This window comes from Neoarius graeffei, chromosome 18 (assembly GCF_027579695.1).
Source record: "Neoarius graeffei isolate fNeoGra1 chromosome 18, fNeoGra1.pri, whole genome shotgun sequence".
Taxonomy (NCBI): domain Eukaryota; kingdom Metazoa; phylum Chordata; class Actinopteri; order Siluriformes; family Ariidae; genus Neoarius; species Neoarius graeffei.
The window spans coordinates 67,407,444-67,426,645 of NC_083586.1; the positions used below are offsets into that span (position 1 = coordinate 67,407,444).

General features: G+C 42.1%; 1 protein-coding gene across 1 annotated transcript; it reads left to right on the top strand.

Moving 5' to 3' along the window:
• Positions 1-5,873: 5,873 nt before the first annotated feature.
• Positions 5,874-9,501, top strand: LOC132866843 (microfibril-associated glycoprotein 4-like). Its single transcript, XM_060899617.1, has 6 exons — positions 5,874-5,896; positions 6,087-6,120; positions 6,273-6,518; positions 6,688-6,784; positions 8,169-8,336; positions 8,921-9,501. Exons 2-6 carry the CDS (start codon positions 6,118-6,120, stop codon positions 9,205-9,207), a joined length of 801 nt encoding a protein of 266 aa, XP_060755600.1. The 5' UTR covers positions 5,874-5,896; positions 6,087-6,117; the 3' UTR covers positions 9,208-9,501.
• Positions 9,502-19,202: the final 9,701 nt, after the last annotated feature.

Genomic DNA, 19,202 nt, shown 5'->3' on the forward strand with positions numbered 1-19,202 from the left:
TGTCCACGTGATCTTTAGCAAACTGCAGATGAGCAGCAATGCTCTTTTTGGAGAGCAGTGGCTTTCTCCTTGCAACCCTGCCATGCACATCATTGTTGTTCAGTGTTCTCCTGATGGTGGACTCATGAACATTAACATTAGCCAATGTGAGAGAGGCCTTCAGTTGCTTAGAAGTTACACTGGGGTCCTTTGTGACCTCACCGACTATTACATGCCTTGCTCTTGGAGTGATCTTTGTTGGTCGACCACTCCTGGGGAGGGTAACAATGGTCTTGAATTCCCTCTATTTGTACACAATCTGTCTGACTGTGGATTGGTGGAGTCCAAACTCTTTAGAGATGGTTTTGTAACCTTTTCCAACCTGATGAGCATCAACAACACTTTTTCTGAGGGCCTCAGAAATCTCCTTTGTTCTTGCTATGAAACACTTCCACAAACATGTGTTGTGAAGATCAGGCTTTGATAGATCCCTGTTCTTTAAATAAAACAGGGTGCCCACTCACACCTGATTGTCATCCCATTGATTGAAAACACCTGACTCTAATTTCACCTTCAAATTAATTGCTAATCCTAGAGCTTCACATACTTTTGCCAGTCACAGATACGTTATATTGGATCATTTTCCTCAATAAATAAATGACCATGTATAATATTTTTTGCCTCATTTGTTTAACTAAGTTCTCTTTATCTACTTTTAGGACTTGTGTGAAAATCTGATGATGTTTTAGGTCATATTCATACAGAAATATAGAAAATTCTAAAGGGTGTACAAACTTTCAAGCACCACTGTAGGTCAGTGAGAAAGTCAATGGTGATGTGTGACCAGGGTCACTGAAGTACCGAGAGAGGACCGATTTAATTCTTACAAGACAGAAGTACTTGTACTGGGTCTGCATGCAGCTAGAAGGAGGTTTTCTGATTACACAGTAACTCTGGATGGCCTTTCTGTTTCTTCACGTGCAACAGTAAAAGACCTCGGGGTGATTATTGACTCCAGTCTTTCGTTTGAAACTCAGATCGATAACATTACCCGGATAGCTTTCTTTTGTCTCAGAAATATTGCGAAAATAAGAAATATAATGTCACTACTTGATGCAGAAAAACGAGTTCATGCTTTTGTTACCTCCAGGATGGATTATTATAATGCCTTACTGTCTGGATGTTTTAATAATTGCATAGTTCAAAATACAGCAGTACGAGTCCTTACTAGAACTATAAGATATGACAACATCCCTGTTTTACCCACACTGCATTGGCTCCCAATCAAATTTCATATTAATTCTAAAATACTACTATTAAACTTTTAAAGCACAGAATGGTCTCACATCACAGTACCTTAGTGAACTTCTGGTCCTTTGACCTGCCACGCCTACTTAGATCAAAAGGTGCAGGCTAACTGCTGGTACCTTTGTAGGTGCATTTGGTAATTATTAAGTGATCTCATTAAATCAGTCTCATTAAATTTGAAGGTTAATAATTAAAATGAATCAGTCTCATTTGAATCGTTTGAAGTGAATCACTCAAGTGAATCGTTCAAGTGAATCGAATCAGTGAATCATTCATAGTGAATCAGTGAATCTCATCTCATTATCTCTAGCCGCTTTATCCTTCTACAGGGTCGCAGGCAAGCTGGAGCCTATCCCAGCTGACTACGGGCGAAAGGCGGGGTACACCCTGGACAAGTCGCCAGGTCATCACAGGGCTGACACATAGACACAGACAACCATTCACACTCACATTCACACCTACGGTCAATTTAGAGTCACCAGTTAACCTAACCTGCATGTCTTTGGACTGTGGGGGAAACCGGAGCACCCGGAGGAAACCCACGCGGACACGGGGAGAACATGCAAACTCCACACAGAAAGGCCCTCGCCGGCCCCGGGGCTCGAACCCAGGACCTTCTTGCTGTGAGGCGACAGCGCTAACCACTACACCACCGTGCCGCCCAATCAGTGAATCATTCAAAGTAAATCATACCATTAATCCTGGTGCTTAATAATAAATTACCAAACAGCTAAATTATGGTATATTCCAAATTATTATGATCACTTACCATATTACATAACTTATATACACCTTTCTGAATTCTTTGGGAGATTGGGTGGCTTCAAAGAATTTTGTTAGACACAACAAACAAGGACACAGTTTCAATAATAAATGAATTTATTATAACAAAGATTTAAAAAATGAATAATGTCAGCATATATATACAAATATGATGATATGGTCATATACTTGAGTATGTGTGTGTGTGTGTGTGTGTGTGTGTGGTTGTAAAGTTTGGAATGTTATCTGAGGTGTTGGGGGGAAGTGAATCACCTCGTGGTTTGCCTTGAGACAAAGGAATTCCACCTACTTATAAAATTATCAAATCCCCTGAAATCTTGATAATAATGAAACTAAGAGTGTTGGAAAAGATAGCAAAGAAGCATGCAGCAATCTATCTATTAGAACAACGGAGAGAGAACAATTGTAGAATACAATGATCAACTCAACAACACACTAAGTGTCTACAGTGTGCACAATTAAATTCACACTACTTCATAAAGCTAATTCCTAAGACTAGTTTTTAATTATGCCCAAAATATGCCTAGTCTTACTGAGTTTTTCACCGTAGTGAAACACGTGAGCTGCTTCTGTAGAAGGCGCAGAGAACTTTCTGGTCTAGCGGAGCACTTGGGTCGTTTCCGTGGAAAGCAGAGGATTCTTGGTCCGAACTTCAGCGTTCATGAGGAAAAGTCTCTGATCAGAATAATATGCACAGCGCTTAGTCAGAAAGAATCCGGTCGCTTCCAACTTTTAATTAAAAACTGCATTTGGGCAGCAGTCGTGATGTCACTTCTAATACGAATAAACCGGTTATAACTCAAGTTGAGTTTAAAATCGCGCTATTCTGGATTTTTAGCGTGGCCAGTGGTAAACAAAGAAATCGCGCTGAATGGTGGATCTTGCAAGAAAGAGGTGTTTTCGGGTTTGCCCGCGATGCGAGCGGCCTCTTTATGTCTGCAGTATTGCAATCGCGACGGAAAGAGGAAGAACTGGGTGTTTCTCTTTGTCTTATGCCCTCGTTGGTGCTCCCGCCCCAGCATGACACAGGTCAATGCGGAAGTGGGCTGATGGGAAATGTAGTTTCTAAAAGGGACTGTACCTACACCTTATATAGTGAAGACTACATCAGGCTGCAAAGCCTTTTCTTACAAAGCCCCACAGTTATGGCACAGCCTTCCAAGTAATGTTTGGGACTCAGACACAGTCTCAGTGTTTAAGTCTCGGTTGAAAACATATCTGTTTCGTCAAGTCTTTTGTTAATAGCTTTTATAAGGTAAAGGAGTAGATCTGGAGGGTCCTCAGGCATAGTGTTTTGGTAAACTGGGATGTATGGTTGCTGTCATCGCCTCGCTCACTCAGTTTTGTTGATGGCTGGATGCTTTATGTTCCAGGGTGCCCTCATGTCTGTGTTACCTTCTGGATCTCTCCTTGTTGTTATACTGTCATATTTAGTCTTGACAGAGTCCCTGTTTGCACTCAGTGCAAAATGTATCCTGTTCTTACTCATTAGGTGATATTGGGCATACCTAACAACCTGTGTTTTCTCTCTCTCTCTTTCTCTCCCACCCCTCCCTCTGCCTGTCCTTCTGCGTTCCATGTCAATCCTAAGACAGCAGTAAGATGCTGACCTCTTCCACTCCTCGGACCTGCCTGATCCATCCTGATGCCCTACATCTGGCTGGAGTCTTATCACATTGCTCCTGTGGAGGACGGCCCCATATGGACAGTCGAAAGTCACACTTGGTAGATTGTTCTGGACATGTACAGTAATACATTCATGTCTGAGGACTCCAGTTGACTTGCTAACTTTAGGACTGCAGTTGTCATGAACAGTTTTGCACTCAAGTTTCCATCAATGAATGATTTATAACTTCAACAAAAGAGACTTCATGTTAAAACTACAGTATAATAAATTTCTGGTTTCACCGTTTTATTTTGTAACTCTGTAACATTTCTTCTTAATACACCTTTCCATGAGTATCTGATTCCTGACTAGCATGATTGAGGGTGATGGCTGTTTTGCTTCTCTGTGGCAGCTCTGAATATTTGCTCTGCTTTTTGCATTTTCAGTTAAATGGCTGACCCCTGAATGAAATCCACCACTACTAAGAGCCAATTTTCATCCTCTTTCAAAGAATGTGCAACAGAAGCAGGACACAGACTCACTGTTCAGTGAATAGACAAGTCAGTTCATATGTATTTTCTCTCCATTTTTCATTTTCATGTGGTAATTGTCAACAGTGCACTGACAAGCAGTTTCATTTTCATGAAAATCAAAATGTTTTATTTGAACTGGCCCACGTTTGACAAATTCATATTGCTTTTGGTCAGACATCATTGCTGGCCATCAGAAAGAATGGCAAAATTGTGGTCAGTGTTGCTGACCACATCATCTAGCTTTGCTAAGTCTAGAAACTGTAAAGTCTCCGTGGAACAAATTTGAGTAGCAACTAAAGCCACAGGTGCAGGTTCTTCATCTGATGATATTGCTGTGCTCAGAACCTGAACTTTTCAATTGGGGTGCTGTAAAAAAAAAAAAAGGTGAGCTTTGGCAAGGGTTATTTTTTTTGCATTAGACTTCTAATATTTTCTTTCTTTTCTGGGTGCTGTTGGGATATGAACACTTCATGATTGATTTTTAGCTAGTTGACATGTTACATTATATTATATTAATGGCATTGAATAGATGCTCTTATCCAGAGTGATGCACAACATACCCAGAGCAGCCTGGGGAGCAGTGGGGGGTTAGGTGCCTTGCTCAAGGGCACTTCAGCCATTTCTGCTGGTCCAGGGAATCAAACCTGTGAGCTTTTAGTTCCAAAGCTGCTTCTTAAACCTTTAGGCCATGGCTTCCCCTAGATGAAAAACAGTGTTCCTTCAGTATCAAAAGTAAAAGAAATCATGTCTACACATTTTTTTTTTCCAGTCAAATGCTCCAGGGCCCCACAACTTTGTTTTTATCTGATCTTCAGGGCTCAACGCATTTGTTTTGTGTGGTGGTAAGGAATGCCAATGTAATTAAGAATGTTACTGTAATGGTTTGACTGGTGAACTTCCTGAAAAAGAAAAAAAAAAACAATGCAAGACAAGACAGGAATGCAGAAGAACCAGAATCTCAGTTAAGTTGTAGTTGAACAATAGAAATATGTAATTCTGTTTGTGTTATAAATAATAATTGTGTTTTAAAACTTGAAGTCTTCAAGAGATGAACCATTGCATGGATATCTTGGGTTACATTTTAGTGGAATACCAGAGACTAATGAAGAAACAAAGAAACCTTTATTCATCACATGCACATTTCAAGCACAGTGAAATTCATCCTCTGCATTTAACCCATCTGAAGCAGTGAACACACACACACCCAGAGCAGTGGGCAGCCCAGAGCGCCCGGGGAGCAGTCAGGGGTTCGGTACTTTGCTCAAGGGCACCTCAGCCCAAGGCCGCCCCACGTCAATCTAACTGCATGTCTTTGGACTGTGGGGGAAACCGGAGCACCTGGAGGAAACCCACACAGACACCGGGAGAACATGCAAACTCCACACAGAAAGGCCCTCGCTGGTCACTGGGTTCGAACCCAGAACTTTCTTGCTGTGAGGTGACCGTGCTAACCACGACACCACCGTGCCGCCTTTTGACAACTTTAGCAGTATATCCATTTTAATGGTGATGCTGGAATTTTAAAAATGTTGTCAACCTCAGACTTCCTCCAGCTCAGCCTCTTACAGAATACACTTTGGATTTTTGCCAAGATGGTAACAGAGCAATATAAAAGAGATGTAAATGTTGCCGGTGTCTCAGTTTGCAGGCAATTAACCTGGACTTCTGTATACTAGAACTTGCACAGGTGAGTGTCATACTAATGCAAGTAATTACTTCTAACAGAAAAATATAATGAATAATTAATTAATTAAATTAAAATAAAATAAATCCAAAGTCATTTTAAACACGTGAATTCCAAATTCTTCAGAATGCTCAAATATGATTGAGAACAGAAAAGTATTTGCATTTATTCATTATCCTTATTTTATTTTTAGCTTTTGTTTTGAAGAAAGAATCTTCACAGCTATGGTGAGCTTATGTCATTTCTTGCCCTTTTTCTAATCTGTTAATTAAAAAAAGTTATTTATCCCTATGAAGATTGATAAGTTTATGATTGTGGGATTTTTAAATGAGTCTAATATGTATTATTATTATTATTATTATTATTATTATTATTACAGAATCAAGTCATACTGCTGTTGCTGATAGTAGCGATGTCCTCGCTGGCCCACTCGGCTCATATCCTTAACATGTCCCAGCCGCTGGACTGTGAGGATGTGTACAAAATAAGGATCAACTCAAATCACAGTGCCCCTGTTCCCAGTGGAGTGTACACCATCTACCCAGCAGGGCCTAATAAACCCGTGAAGGTGTACTGTGATATGGGCTGTGCAGAAAGTGATGGCCATGATGATGAGAAATGGACTGTGAGTGAGAACATGAATCTCTTTAAGGCTGTTTGAGAATATAATGTAACTGTAATGGTAAATAAATGTGAGGTAACAGTTTGTACAATTCAGGTTTTCTGAAATGTACTCATATACTCCCAATGCTTTGTTTTCACATGTACATCATGTTGTATAATCCACCAACCAGGTGATTCAGAGGAGAATTGATGGCAATGAGAGTTTCTACCGGCCATGGGAGCAGTATAAGGAAGGATTTGGTAATGCCGCGGGTGAATACTGGCTAGGTGAGAGAACACTGTGGCATTTTCTAATCATCGGAACAAAATATCCTCATCAAAGCAACCTTGATCACCTGGGAGTAGATAATGGCTCTGATTTTTCTTGAATAGATATATCAGAGATCAGTTTTTCAACTCTAACCCTAGATGAGGGACCCCTTTAGCTATAATATATAGATTTAGGCACTGCCTAAAAGCAGAGCTCCCATCTGTTTCTGGGTTGTAGAATTTTCTTATATCATAGCCAGTCTCTTTTGTTTTATTTCTTTACTGGCTAGCACTGGCCATAGGTAGTGTGTCTCATCTCATTATCTGTAGCCGCTTTATCCTGTTCTACAGGGTCGCAGGCAAGCTGGAGCCTATCCCAGCTGACTATGGGTGAGAGGCAGGGTACACCCTGGACAAGTCGCCAGGTCATCACAGGGCCAACACATAGACACCCATTCACACTCACACCTACGAAAATTTAGAGTCACCAGTTAACCTAACCTGCATGTCTTTGGACTGTGGGGGAAACCGGAGCACCCAGAGGAAACCCACGTGCACACCATGCAAACTCCACACAGAAAGGCCCTCGCTGGCCACGGGGCTCGAACCCGGACCTTCTTGCTGTGAGGCAACAGCGCTAACCACTACACCACTGTGCCGCCCTACATGGTGTGTATGACTGGTAATTACTAACCCTGACAACTAGGCTGTGTGTATGAGTGGTGGTACACGTACACATACACGGACAAACCACAAAAAATCGACTCGATGTGTTTACCATTTTTTCTTAGGTATGGTGCTCCGCTCTGCTATGAATAAACTAACTAATTAACACAGAAAGGTTTTTCCAATGATGTCTGACAGACTGAGCAGAGCATTGCTCCTCACTGCAGAAACTGTGAACTGTGAAATTTTCCAACATCACCTGTGTCTATATGAATTATTTATCTCTTTATCTTTCCAACTCACACATCACATCACATCACACATCACATTATCTCTAGCCGCTTTATCCTTCTACAGGGTCGCAGGCAAGCTGGAGCCTATCCCAGCTGACTACGGGCGAAAGGCGGGGTACACCCTGGACAAGTCGCCAGGTCATCACAGGGCTGACACATAGACACAGACAACCATTCACACTCACATTCACACCTACGGTCAATTTAGAGTCACCAGTTAACCTAACCTGCATGTCTTTGGACTGTGGGGGAAACCGGAGCACCCGGAGGAAACCCACGCGGACACGGGGAGAACATGCAAACTCCGCACAGAAAGGCCCTCGCCGGCCCCGGGGCTCGAACCCAGGACCTTCTTGCTGTGAGGCGACAGCGCTAACCACTACACCACCGTGCCGCCTTCTTTCCAACTCATGATTTGAAATCATTTTAAAAATGAATTCCAGGTCTGGAGAACATCTTCCTCATGACCAACACTGACAAGTACATGCTGAGAGTGGACATGGAGGATTTTGAGAAAGGCAGTGCCTACGCCCAGTACACTTTGTTCTACATCGACTCAGAGTCCAGCTACTACAGGCTGAACATCGGTGGCTACATCAATGGAGGAGCAGGTGAGCAAATCAGTAAACACCACTTCTGTCACTGAATTTACACACACCAGTATTCAAATTTCAGACATGACCACTGATTTCAACGTGAAATTTTTATGGATACAATTATGAGTGAAGATAAAGTTTCTCTGTAAAGTAACAAAAGAGCACTTAGTCAAATCATCCTTCACACTATGAGCACATTTCCTTTACAGCAGAGTGCATCAAATTAATGCAAAACACTGACATAATTTTATGAATTCAGCAAATCTAAATAGTGAATTTAAAGTGCGATAAATGTGCCTATACCTTCCACAAACATTATCATTTAATGACCCCCATTTAGTATCTCATGTCAAATTGTGTTCTTGACATGAGTATATAAAACAATGTCAGAGGTGTGAACTACATGCAGAAGACTTAATAATCTGAACGTGGAGCTCAGCAAATCCACTTAAGCAGCAGTGGGTTGGTGACAGTCACCTGACAGGTTTGATTTGTCAGCATAGGACAATCCAAACACTTTTCTTTCCACTATCTTTGACATATTACAGAAGATTTGAGTTTTTTGTCCTTCACACTGTCCTCTGCTTTGTCTTTTCCAGGTGATTCCTTGTCCTATGTGAATGGGAGGTATTTTTCAACCTTTGACAAATCCTACTCAAGAAACTGTGCGGAGACGTACAATGGTGGTTTCTGGTACTACTACTACTCCTACTACAGATATTATTATTGTCACAGAGCCAACCCCAATGGCCTGTACAAGTATGGACGTGTGAGCACAGCAAACACAGGGATCATATGGCAGTCCTGGAAAAATTACTACTACTCTCTGAAGACCATCACAATGAAGATCAGGCAGATTGGTCCGGAAGATCTTGAACATCTTTAACTTTCCAGGCCTGGAAAGACAAAAGATAAAATATTTTCCTCATTTCCAGTTTGATGCTGTACGGGTACAATGGCTTTTGTCTGTGAAAAATGCCACATAAATAAATATTTCCTTCCTTCCTTCCATACTTAGAATAGACAGGAATAAGTGTGATATCTCTGACTGCTGCTGGAAACAGATGCTCAGTAAAATGGGAAGAATACTTATCAATATCCAGTAATCTTCAGCCTTTGGTTTATTCTGTGGTATATCCCTCCGTAATGCCCTCCATTCTCAACTGTATTAGTTTCTTCTTCACAGAAATCATTCTAGGTATTATAAGGAATATTTGATTTTTAGTAACGTGCTAATTAAATGTTCTTTTTGTTTAACAATCCATCACTCCCTTTGTATCACTTATAATTAATTAAATTCCAATATATATTGAGTGAACAAAATAAACTTTCAGCAAATGAAGTTTGAGTTCAGTCTTACATTCCTCATTTTTGCTGCTACACACCTTCCCTAATATTCACTTTTTTTGTTCATGATGTTCATGAAAATTTTCAACATTATTATGGTACACTGGCTATTTACACATTCAAGTATATTATGTTGCACACAGCATCAATTCTGGGTCTCTGTTGCCTGATTATTATCCAATAGCCTAATATTTGGTTTCATTAGTATGCAGATGACACACAGCTATACATACTCGACTATATGCTTAGCATGTGATGAACAAATGTTTATTTGCTCTTTGTTTGGCTGCACAGAAATCATGAACCACTGGAAGTCTCAGAACTTCCTTGGTATTAGATATGAACCTCTGAAGAAAGTTATGCTTGTTTAGATACTTTGTAAACACGAAAAAATCAAATCAGCTTGAAAAATCACATCAGTGATGTCTGAAAGGCAACATAACAGCATTGTAATATCTCATTGTGGCATTCTTTCATTTGTATTTTATGCAGAAATAATTTTTATTCTTCTTTAACCATGTTTGGTACATTGACTTGCATGCTTAGGGTCGTTGTCTTGCTGCATGACCCACCTTCTCTTGAGATTCAGTTCATGGACAGGTGTCCTGACATTTTCCTTTATTTCGTACAAACAGGAAAAGTTTTTGTGTTTCAGTTAGCGGGGTGAGACTATGGAACAGGTTCACCATGGAGTTGAAGCAGTGTCCAAACATGAAACAGTTTAAAATGAGGTTCAAAGATACTATTTTCAAGAGGTACAGGGATGAGGGAGGTGATGGGTAGCACTAAGTGTTATGAGAACACTTTTCTGTTACTTTTCGTGTCTGTGTGCGTGGGTTGTGCATGCGTACTGTATGTGAAGGTGTATGCTTATAATAGATATAGTTTATATGGGTATATGTATGTATGTATGTATGTATGTATGTATGTATGTATGGGGAGGTGTGTGTATATAGGGATGTGTATGTATGTATGTATGTATGTATGTACAACCCCGATTCCAAAAAAGTTGGGACAAAGTACAAATTGTAAATAAAAACGGAATGCAATGATGTGGAAGTTTCAAAATTCCATATTTTATTCAGAATAGAACATAGATGACATATCAAATGTTTAAACTGAGAAAATGTATCATTTAAAGAGAAAAATTAGGTGATTTTAAATTTCATGACAACAACACATCTCAAAAAAGTTGGGACAAGGCCATGTTTACCACTGTGAGACATCCCCTTTTCTCTTTACAACAGTCTGTAAATGTCTGGGGACTGAGGAGACAAGTTGCTCAAGTATAGGGATAGGAATGTTAACCCATTCTTGTCTAATGTAGGATTCTAGTTACTCAACTGTCTTAGGTCTTTTTTGTTGTATCTTCCATTTTATGATGCGCCAAATGTTTTCTATGGGTGAAAGATCTGGACTGCAGGCTGGCCAGTTCAGTACCCGGACCCTTCTTCTACGCAGCCATGATGCTGTAATTGATGCAGTATGTGGTTTGGCATTGTCATGTTGGAAAATGCAAGGTCTTCCCTGAAAGAGACGTCGCCTGGATGGGAGCATATGTTGCTCTAGAACCTGGATATACCTTTCAGCATTGATGGTGTCTTTCCAGATGTGTAAGCTGCCCATGCCACACGCACTAATGCAACCCCATACCATCAGAGATGCAGGCTTCTGAACTGAGCGCTGATAACAACTTGGGTCATCCTTCTCCTCTTTAGTCCGAATGACACGGCATCCCTGATTTCCATAAAGAACTTCAAATTTTGATTCGTCTGACCACAGAACAGTTTTCCACTTTGCCAGAGTCCATTTTAAATGAGCCTTGGCCCAGAGAAGACGTCTGCGCTTCTGGATCATGTTTAGATATGGCCTCTTCTTTGAACCATAGAGTTTTAACTGGGAATGGCGGATGGCACAGTGAATTGTGTTCACAGATAATGTTCTCTGGAAAGATTCCTGTGCCCATTTTGTGATTTCCAATACAGAAGCATGCCTGTATGTGATGCAGTGCCGTCTAAGGGCCCGAAGATCACGGGCACCCAGTATGGTTTTCCAGCCTTGACCCTTACGCACAGAGATTCTTCCAGATTCTCTGAATCTTTTGATGATATTATGCACTGTAGATGATGATATGTTCAAACTCTTTGCAATTTTACACTGTCGAACTCCTTTCTGATATTGCTCCACTATTTGTCGGCGCAGAATTAGGGGGATTGGTGATCCTCTTCCCATCTTTACTTCTGAGAGCCGCTGCCACTCGAAGATGCTCTTTTTATACCCAGTCATGTTAATGACCTATTGCCAATTGACCTAATGAGTTGCAATTTGGTCCTCCAGCTGTTCCTTTTTTGTACCTTTATCTTTTCCAGCCTCTTATTGCCCCTGTCCCAACTTTTTTGAGATGTGTTGCTGTCATGAAATTTCAAATGAGCCAATATTTGGGATGAAATTTCAAAATGTCTCACTTTCGACATTTGATATGTTGTCTATGTTCTATTGTGAATACAATATCAGTTTTTGAGATTTGTAAATTATTGCATTCCGTTTTTATTTACAATTTGTACTTTGTCCCAACTTTTTTGGAATCGGGGTTGTATGTGTATACATATATGTTTATGCTTATGTATGTATGTATGTATGTATGTATGTATGTATGTATGTATGTATGTATGTATGTGTATGGATATATATAAATTACATTTAGGTTTTTCTAAATACAAAGTCAGAAATATATTTTATTTATCTATAAGTATCAGACATGAGTATGTAGACAGGTAACAAGGAAGCTTGTTATTGTTATTCATTATTTAAGGAGAAGGAATGGGAGTTTGTAAGTTATATTTCTTCTCACTCCTTTTCGAATATGTATTTCTATGTATTATGTTTAAATGTTTATTTTTATTTTTTTGTTTTTGATATTCTAAATAAACACTTCAATCAATCAATCAATCAATCAATCAATCAATTTGCTGGTATAATTCAGAATTCATTGTTCTATTGATGATGGCAAGCCATCCTGGTCCAGATGCAGCAAAACAGGCCCAAACCATGATACTACCACCACCATGTTTCACAGATAGAATAGAATAGAATAGAATGCCTTTATTGTCATGATACACATGTACAATGAGATTAAAGAACCTCCAATAACAGTGCAAACAGTGTGGAGAGAGAGAGAGAGAGAGAGAGAGAGAGAGAGGAAGTGGGGAAAAAAGGGGGGGTGTAAGGGGGATAAGATGCACAGTCCAGAGGTGTATGTGTTGTGTTACACATTATGGAGTGAGGTATTGCTCATATAAAGTATTGCACAGAGAGAGTCACATTTAAATTATTGTACAAGATAGTCACATTATAAAATAAAATAAAATAAAATATTACATATTTATGAAGTAGGCGGCACGGTGGTGTAGTGGTTAGCGCTGTCGCCTCACAGCAAGAAGGTCCTGGGTTCGAGCCCCGGGGCCGGCGAGGGCCTTTCTGTGTGGAGTTTGCATGTTCTCCCCGTGTCCGCGTGGGTTTCCTCCGGGTGCTCTGGTTTCCCCCACAGTCCAAAGACATGCAGGTTAGGTTAACTGGTGACTCTAAATTGACCGTAGGTGTGAGTGTGAATGGTTGTCTGTGTCTATGTGTCAGCCCTGTGATGACCTGGCGACTTGTCCAGGGTGTACCCCGCCTTTCGCCCGTAGTCAGCTGGGATAGGCTCCAGCTTGCCTGCGACCCTGTAGAAGGATAAAGCGGCTAGAGATAATGAGATGAGATGAGATGATATTTATGAAGTATTGCAAGGTAAGGTAAAGTAGGACAGACTTGAGGTGTATATGCTGTGTGTAAGGTGCACAGTCCTGAGGTGTATGTGTTGTGTGTAAGGTGCACAGTCCTGAGGTGAGGTGAATGTATTGTGTTTCACATTATGGAGTGAGGTATTGCACATTATAAAAGTATTGCACAGAGAGAGTCACCTTATAAAGTACGGCACATTATAAATTATTGCACAAGGAGAGTCACATAGTAAAATAAATAGACTATAAAGTCAGAGCATATCCGAGTTCAGGGCGGTTATGACTTTTGGAAAGAAGCTGTTTTTGAATCAGCTTGTCTTTGTCCTGATGCACCTGTAGCGCCTCCCTGAGGGCAACAGGTTGAACAGATCAAAGCCAGGGTGGGAGCTGTCCTTGATAATGTTCTTAGCTCTGCTAAGGCAATGGAAGGTTTAAATGTCCATCAGGGAGGGGAGAGGGCAGCCAATGATCTTCTGTGCTGCCTTAACTACCCTCTGGAGCCTCTCCCTGTCAACAGCAGTGCAGCTGCCATACCATACTGTAATACAGTATGTCAGCAGGCTCTCGATGGATGGGCAGTAGAAGGTCAGCAGCAGATTGGAGTTTAGGTTGTACTTCCTGAGGACTGTCAGGTAGTGTAGTCGCTGCTGAGCCTTCTTAATGACTGCTGTAATGTTTACTGACCAGGAAATGTCGGCGGAGATGAGGACGCCGAGAAACCAGAAGGTGTGGACCCTCTCCACATACACGTTGTCAATGTAGAGGGGGGCTAGGTCAGTGCTGTGCTTCCTGAAGTCAACAATGAGCTCTTTGGTTTTCCTTTAACCAGGCACATGTGAGAGGGGGGAGGCCGAGAGTGTCCAGTTTTCTAATAAGGACGTCCGGGATTTTTGTATTAAAAGCTGAACTGTAATCCACAAAGAGTATGTGGATGTAGCTCTGCTGCTGCTCCAGGTGGTTTAGTGCAGAGTGGAGAGCTACGGCGATGGCGTCCTCTGTGGATCTGTTTGTGCGATATGCAAACTGGTAGGGGTCGAAGTCAGGGGGGAGGTGGTCCTTGATGTGCTGAAGAACTAGTCTCTCAAAGCACTTCATGATTACCGGGGTGAGGGCCACAAGACGGTAATCATTCAGGCTGGTGACAGGAGACTTCTTCAGCACTGGGATTATTTTTGCAGATTTTAGGCAGGGCGGGATGACTGCCTGAGCCAGGGAGAGGTTAAAGATTCTGGTGAAGGTAGGGACGAGCTGGTGGGTGCAAGCTCTGAGCACCTTACCAGGTACATCATCTGGGCCAGCAGCTTTCTTGGGGTTCACTGCCAGGAGCACCCGTCTGACATCGTGCTCCTGTCCAGTGAAAGGAGTGGTGTAGGAACTGTGTGGTGGTGGGGGCAGGGCAGGAGCAGATGAGCGCTGCTGAGATGTTTCAAAGCGAGCAAAGAAGCAATTTAGCTCCTCTGCTAGCAGCGCACTCCAGTCTCCTGTTGGCGCATCACAGTCTATGAAGTTTGTGATGTCCTGAATGCCCTGCCACACCTCCCGTGTGTTGTTGCTGGACAGGTGGGACTCTATGTGCAGCCTGTGGTCCGCCTTGGCTTTATTTATTCCTCTTTTCAGATCAGCTCGAGCGGCTCTGTACAGAGCTCTATCACCTGACCTGAAGGCAGCATCATGAGCCCTGAGGAGTGAGTGGACCTGGCTGGTCATCCAGGGTTTCTGGTTTGGGAAGACCCGGATGTTTTTATCCACCGTCACATTCCCGATGCAGAACTTGATATAGTCCAGCACCGTTCCTGTGAATGTCTCCAGCTCCTGGTGTTCAAATAAGTCCCAGTCTGTCTGTTTAAAGCAGTCCTGTAGTTTGGAGAGTGCATTGTCAGGCCAGGTTGTGATAGTCCTTGTGGTGGGCCTGGCTCTGCATCTGAGGGGGGTGTAGTCTGGGGAGAGCAGGAGGGAAAGATGGTCTGACTGGCCGAGGTGGGGGAGGGGTATGGCTCTGTACGCGTGCTTGATGTTGGAGTAAACATGATCCAGAATGTTCTCCCCTCTAGTAGAACACTTAACATGTTGGTAAAACTTCGGCAGTACAGACTTCAAGTTGGCCTCATTAAAATCTCCTGCGATTATGTGAACACCATCAGGGTGGGCCCACTGCTGTTTGTTTACAGTGTTCAGCAGGAGAGAGAGCACTGTGTTTACACTGGCGTCAGGTGGAATATACACAGCTGTGACAATCACTACAGTTAGCTCTCTTGGTAGAAAAAAAGGCCGGCATCTTACAGACATGTACTCGAGGTCTGGGGAACAGTGTTTATCTATAATTGTTCCATTGTTACACCAATTATCATGCACGTAAATACAAAGCCCCTCTCCTCTGCTCTTACCGGAGTCCTCATTCCTATCCCAGCGGAGCAGAGTGCGGCCTGCTAGCTGCAAGCTAGCATCGGGTCTTTCCGGAAGAAGCCATGTTTCTGTGATAATTAAAACACAGCAGTCCCGAACATAGCGATTACCAGAGAGTTGTAATTCCAGATCATCCATTTTATGTACCAGGGATCTGGCATTGGAGAGATACAGGCTCGGTAGCGGTGGCTTGAGTGGTTGTTTTCTTAGCCTTAGCATAGCACCAGACCTGTGGCCTCACTTCTGCTTTCTCTCCCTCCTCCGTCTGCACTGCCTCCTAGACCCGACAACAATCCACGGAGAGCCCGGCGGTCTCGCTATGCCATCTGGAATGTTATGCGTGAAGAGAAAGTCGCTCCAAACAGGTATCTGGTGTTGGTCACCAATGGCTAAAAGTGTCTGGCGGGTTTACTGGATGTTCGCAGAATTGATGGTGCACAAACAAGCAAGAAAGAAATACAAAAACAAACAAAAAAAAGAGTACTGAAAAGGAGAGCCGTAAGCCGCTGCCACCATGTGCGCCGCCATCTTGGAATCAGATGGGATAAGGTTCTTATCCTGGAATGCAGTGTTTTCCTTTCTCCAAACAAAACACTTCTCATTTAAACCAAAAAGTTCTATTTTGGTCTCATCCGTCCACAAAACATTTTTCCAATAGCCTTCTGGCTTGTCCACATGATCTTTAGCAAACTGCAGACGAGCAGCAATGTTCTTTTTGGAGAGCAGTGGCTTTCTCCTTGGAACCCTGCCATGCACACCATTGTTGTTTAGTGTTCTCTTGATGGTGGACTCATGAACATTAACATTAGCCAATGTGAGAGAGGTCTTCAGTTGCTTAGAAGTTACCCTGGGGTCCTTTGTGGCCTCACCGACTATTACATGCTTTGCTCTTGGAGTGATCTTTGTTGGTTGACCACTCCTGGGGAGGGTAACAATGGTCTTGAATTTCCTCCATTTGTACACAATCTGTCTGACTGTGGATTAAGGCCCAGTCCCACTGGCCGATGGACACAAAACGTATGCAAAAAGGACACAGCGGACGAGCAAAATTTCGGGAGTGGCTCTATCCATTTTCATCCGCTCCAGAAATGGACAAAATTGGCGAAAATTTGCGAAAACAGAACGGAAAAGAACGGACGTGGGTAGTATATAGCGGGGATGTTAAACGCATGTTCATAGGAAGCCTAACAGATGGAAGTGGACGGAAGTGGATGACAGCTCCGAAGGGGTTACCGGTGATAACTGAGAAGCGGAAGCATAGCAGAAAGAGCCGATGCATAGCAGATGAAGGGGATGCATCACGTACGCCTAATGGAAACAAAGGGGATGTTGCGTGGATGTATATCGGATGCAGACCGATTGTCCGCTAGGTGTCCTTCTACATACTCTAGACATACTCCAGACATCCTAAATATATGAGATACATCCCAGATATAAACGCTTTGTCCGTTTTGAATACTTTATATACGAGATGCATACGCTTACATCCTTTCTATTTCCGTGCTACTAACGATGAATAGACGTTTCATGTACCTTATCTTTCCTCCCTCTTTCCGTTTTCAGCTGCAGCGGATGTGAGTTGCGAGGATGCCCAGAGGATGCAGAGAGGATACAGCAGACGTTTAACGGATGATAATGGACATAGAATGTTTGTTGCTCATATATGTCGCGGATTTACATCGTACACGGCGGAAAGTTCATCCGTTCTAAAAGTTTTGTGCAGCTCAAAACTTTTTGCGTGGATGAAATCACAATGGACGGATGCTCGATGGATAGAGCGTATGAAGCACGTATGCAATGAGTACACAACGGATGCATAGCGTTTTCCAACGGATGGCAAAGATTTTTTTACGTTTTACATCCTCTTTGCATCCGTAAGTGCAGTGGGACCGGGCCTTTAGTGGAGTCCAAACTCTTTAGAGATGGTTTTGTAACCTTTTCCAGCCTGATGAGCATCAACAACACTTCTTCTGAGGTCCTCAGAAATCTCTTTTGTTCATGCCATGATACACTTCCACAAACATGTGTTGTGAAGATCAGACTTTGATAGATCCCTGTTCTTTAAATAAAACAGGGTGCCCGCTCACACCTGATTGTCATCCCATTGACTGAAAACACCTGACTCTAATTTCACCTTCAAATTAATTGCTAATCTCAGAGGTTCACATACTTTTGCTTGTCACAGATGTGTAATACTGGATCATTTTCCTCAATAAATAAATGACCAAGTATAATATTTTTGTCTCATTTGTTTAACTGGGTTCTCTTTATCTACTTTTAGGACTTGTGTGAAAATCTGATGTTTTAGGTCATATTCATGCAGAAAAATAGAAAATTCTAAAGGGTTCACAAACTTTCAAGTGCCACTGTACCTGGCCACAGAAGAGCTGAGCAGCTGATTGTCCAATCAATTTTGCTCCTTTTAAAAAAAGAAAGACCATGTATAAAAAGTGTGAAAAATATGTAAGAATTAGGCTTCCTATTTTTTCATACAAATTTTATTGTAGATGTTTATGACTCCTGCATTATTGATTTAGCACAACACAGGTTATATTTACAACATTACTTTTTTTATCAGATGTGGAAAAATGTTTGTATGTCAGGAAAGAAAGCCACATATGAAATAATAGGCTGCATTTCAGACAAAAGCACAAGTTTACTGGAAAAAAAAATGTAAGTTTCCAGAAGAACTGCAGCAGATTCTCCAACATACTCAATAAAACATACCAGTTAATTTCTTTATAAAACTGCATGATGTGTACCTGAGACTTCTTTTTTTATGTTGTCACACCACATTTGTATACTTTATGACTGTTGACTGCACTTTACTTTTTAGTTTTTACTTATTTTAAATAGGCATTTATTAAAACATGGTGGCACGGTGGTGTAGTGGTTAGCGCTGTCGCCTCACAGTAAGAAGTTCCTGGGTTCGATGGCCTTTCTGTGTGGAGTTTGCATGCTTTCCGTGTGGGTTTCCTCCAGGTGCTCCAGTTTCCCCCAAAGACATACAGGTTAGGCTAATTGGTGGCTCTAAATTGACTGTAGGTGTGAGCGTGAATGGTTGTCTGTGTCTATGTGTTAGTCCTGCGATGGCCTGGCAACTTGTCCAGGGTGTACCCCACCTCTTGCCCATAGTCAGCTGGGATAGGCTCCAGCTTGCCTGCAACCCTGTAGAAGGATAAAGCAGCTTGAGATAATGAGATGAGAACCATATGAACCATGTTAGGGTTTTGCTGGGATTCGAACCCAGGTCACTGGTGTGATAATCCAGAAAACCCCCACTAGGCCACCAGGGGGATGACTCAAGTGCAGAGGCATGAGGTGAAAGTAGAGTATCAAAAACAGTTTATTT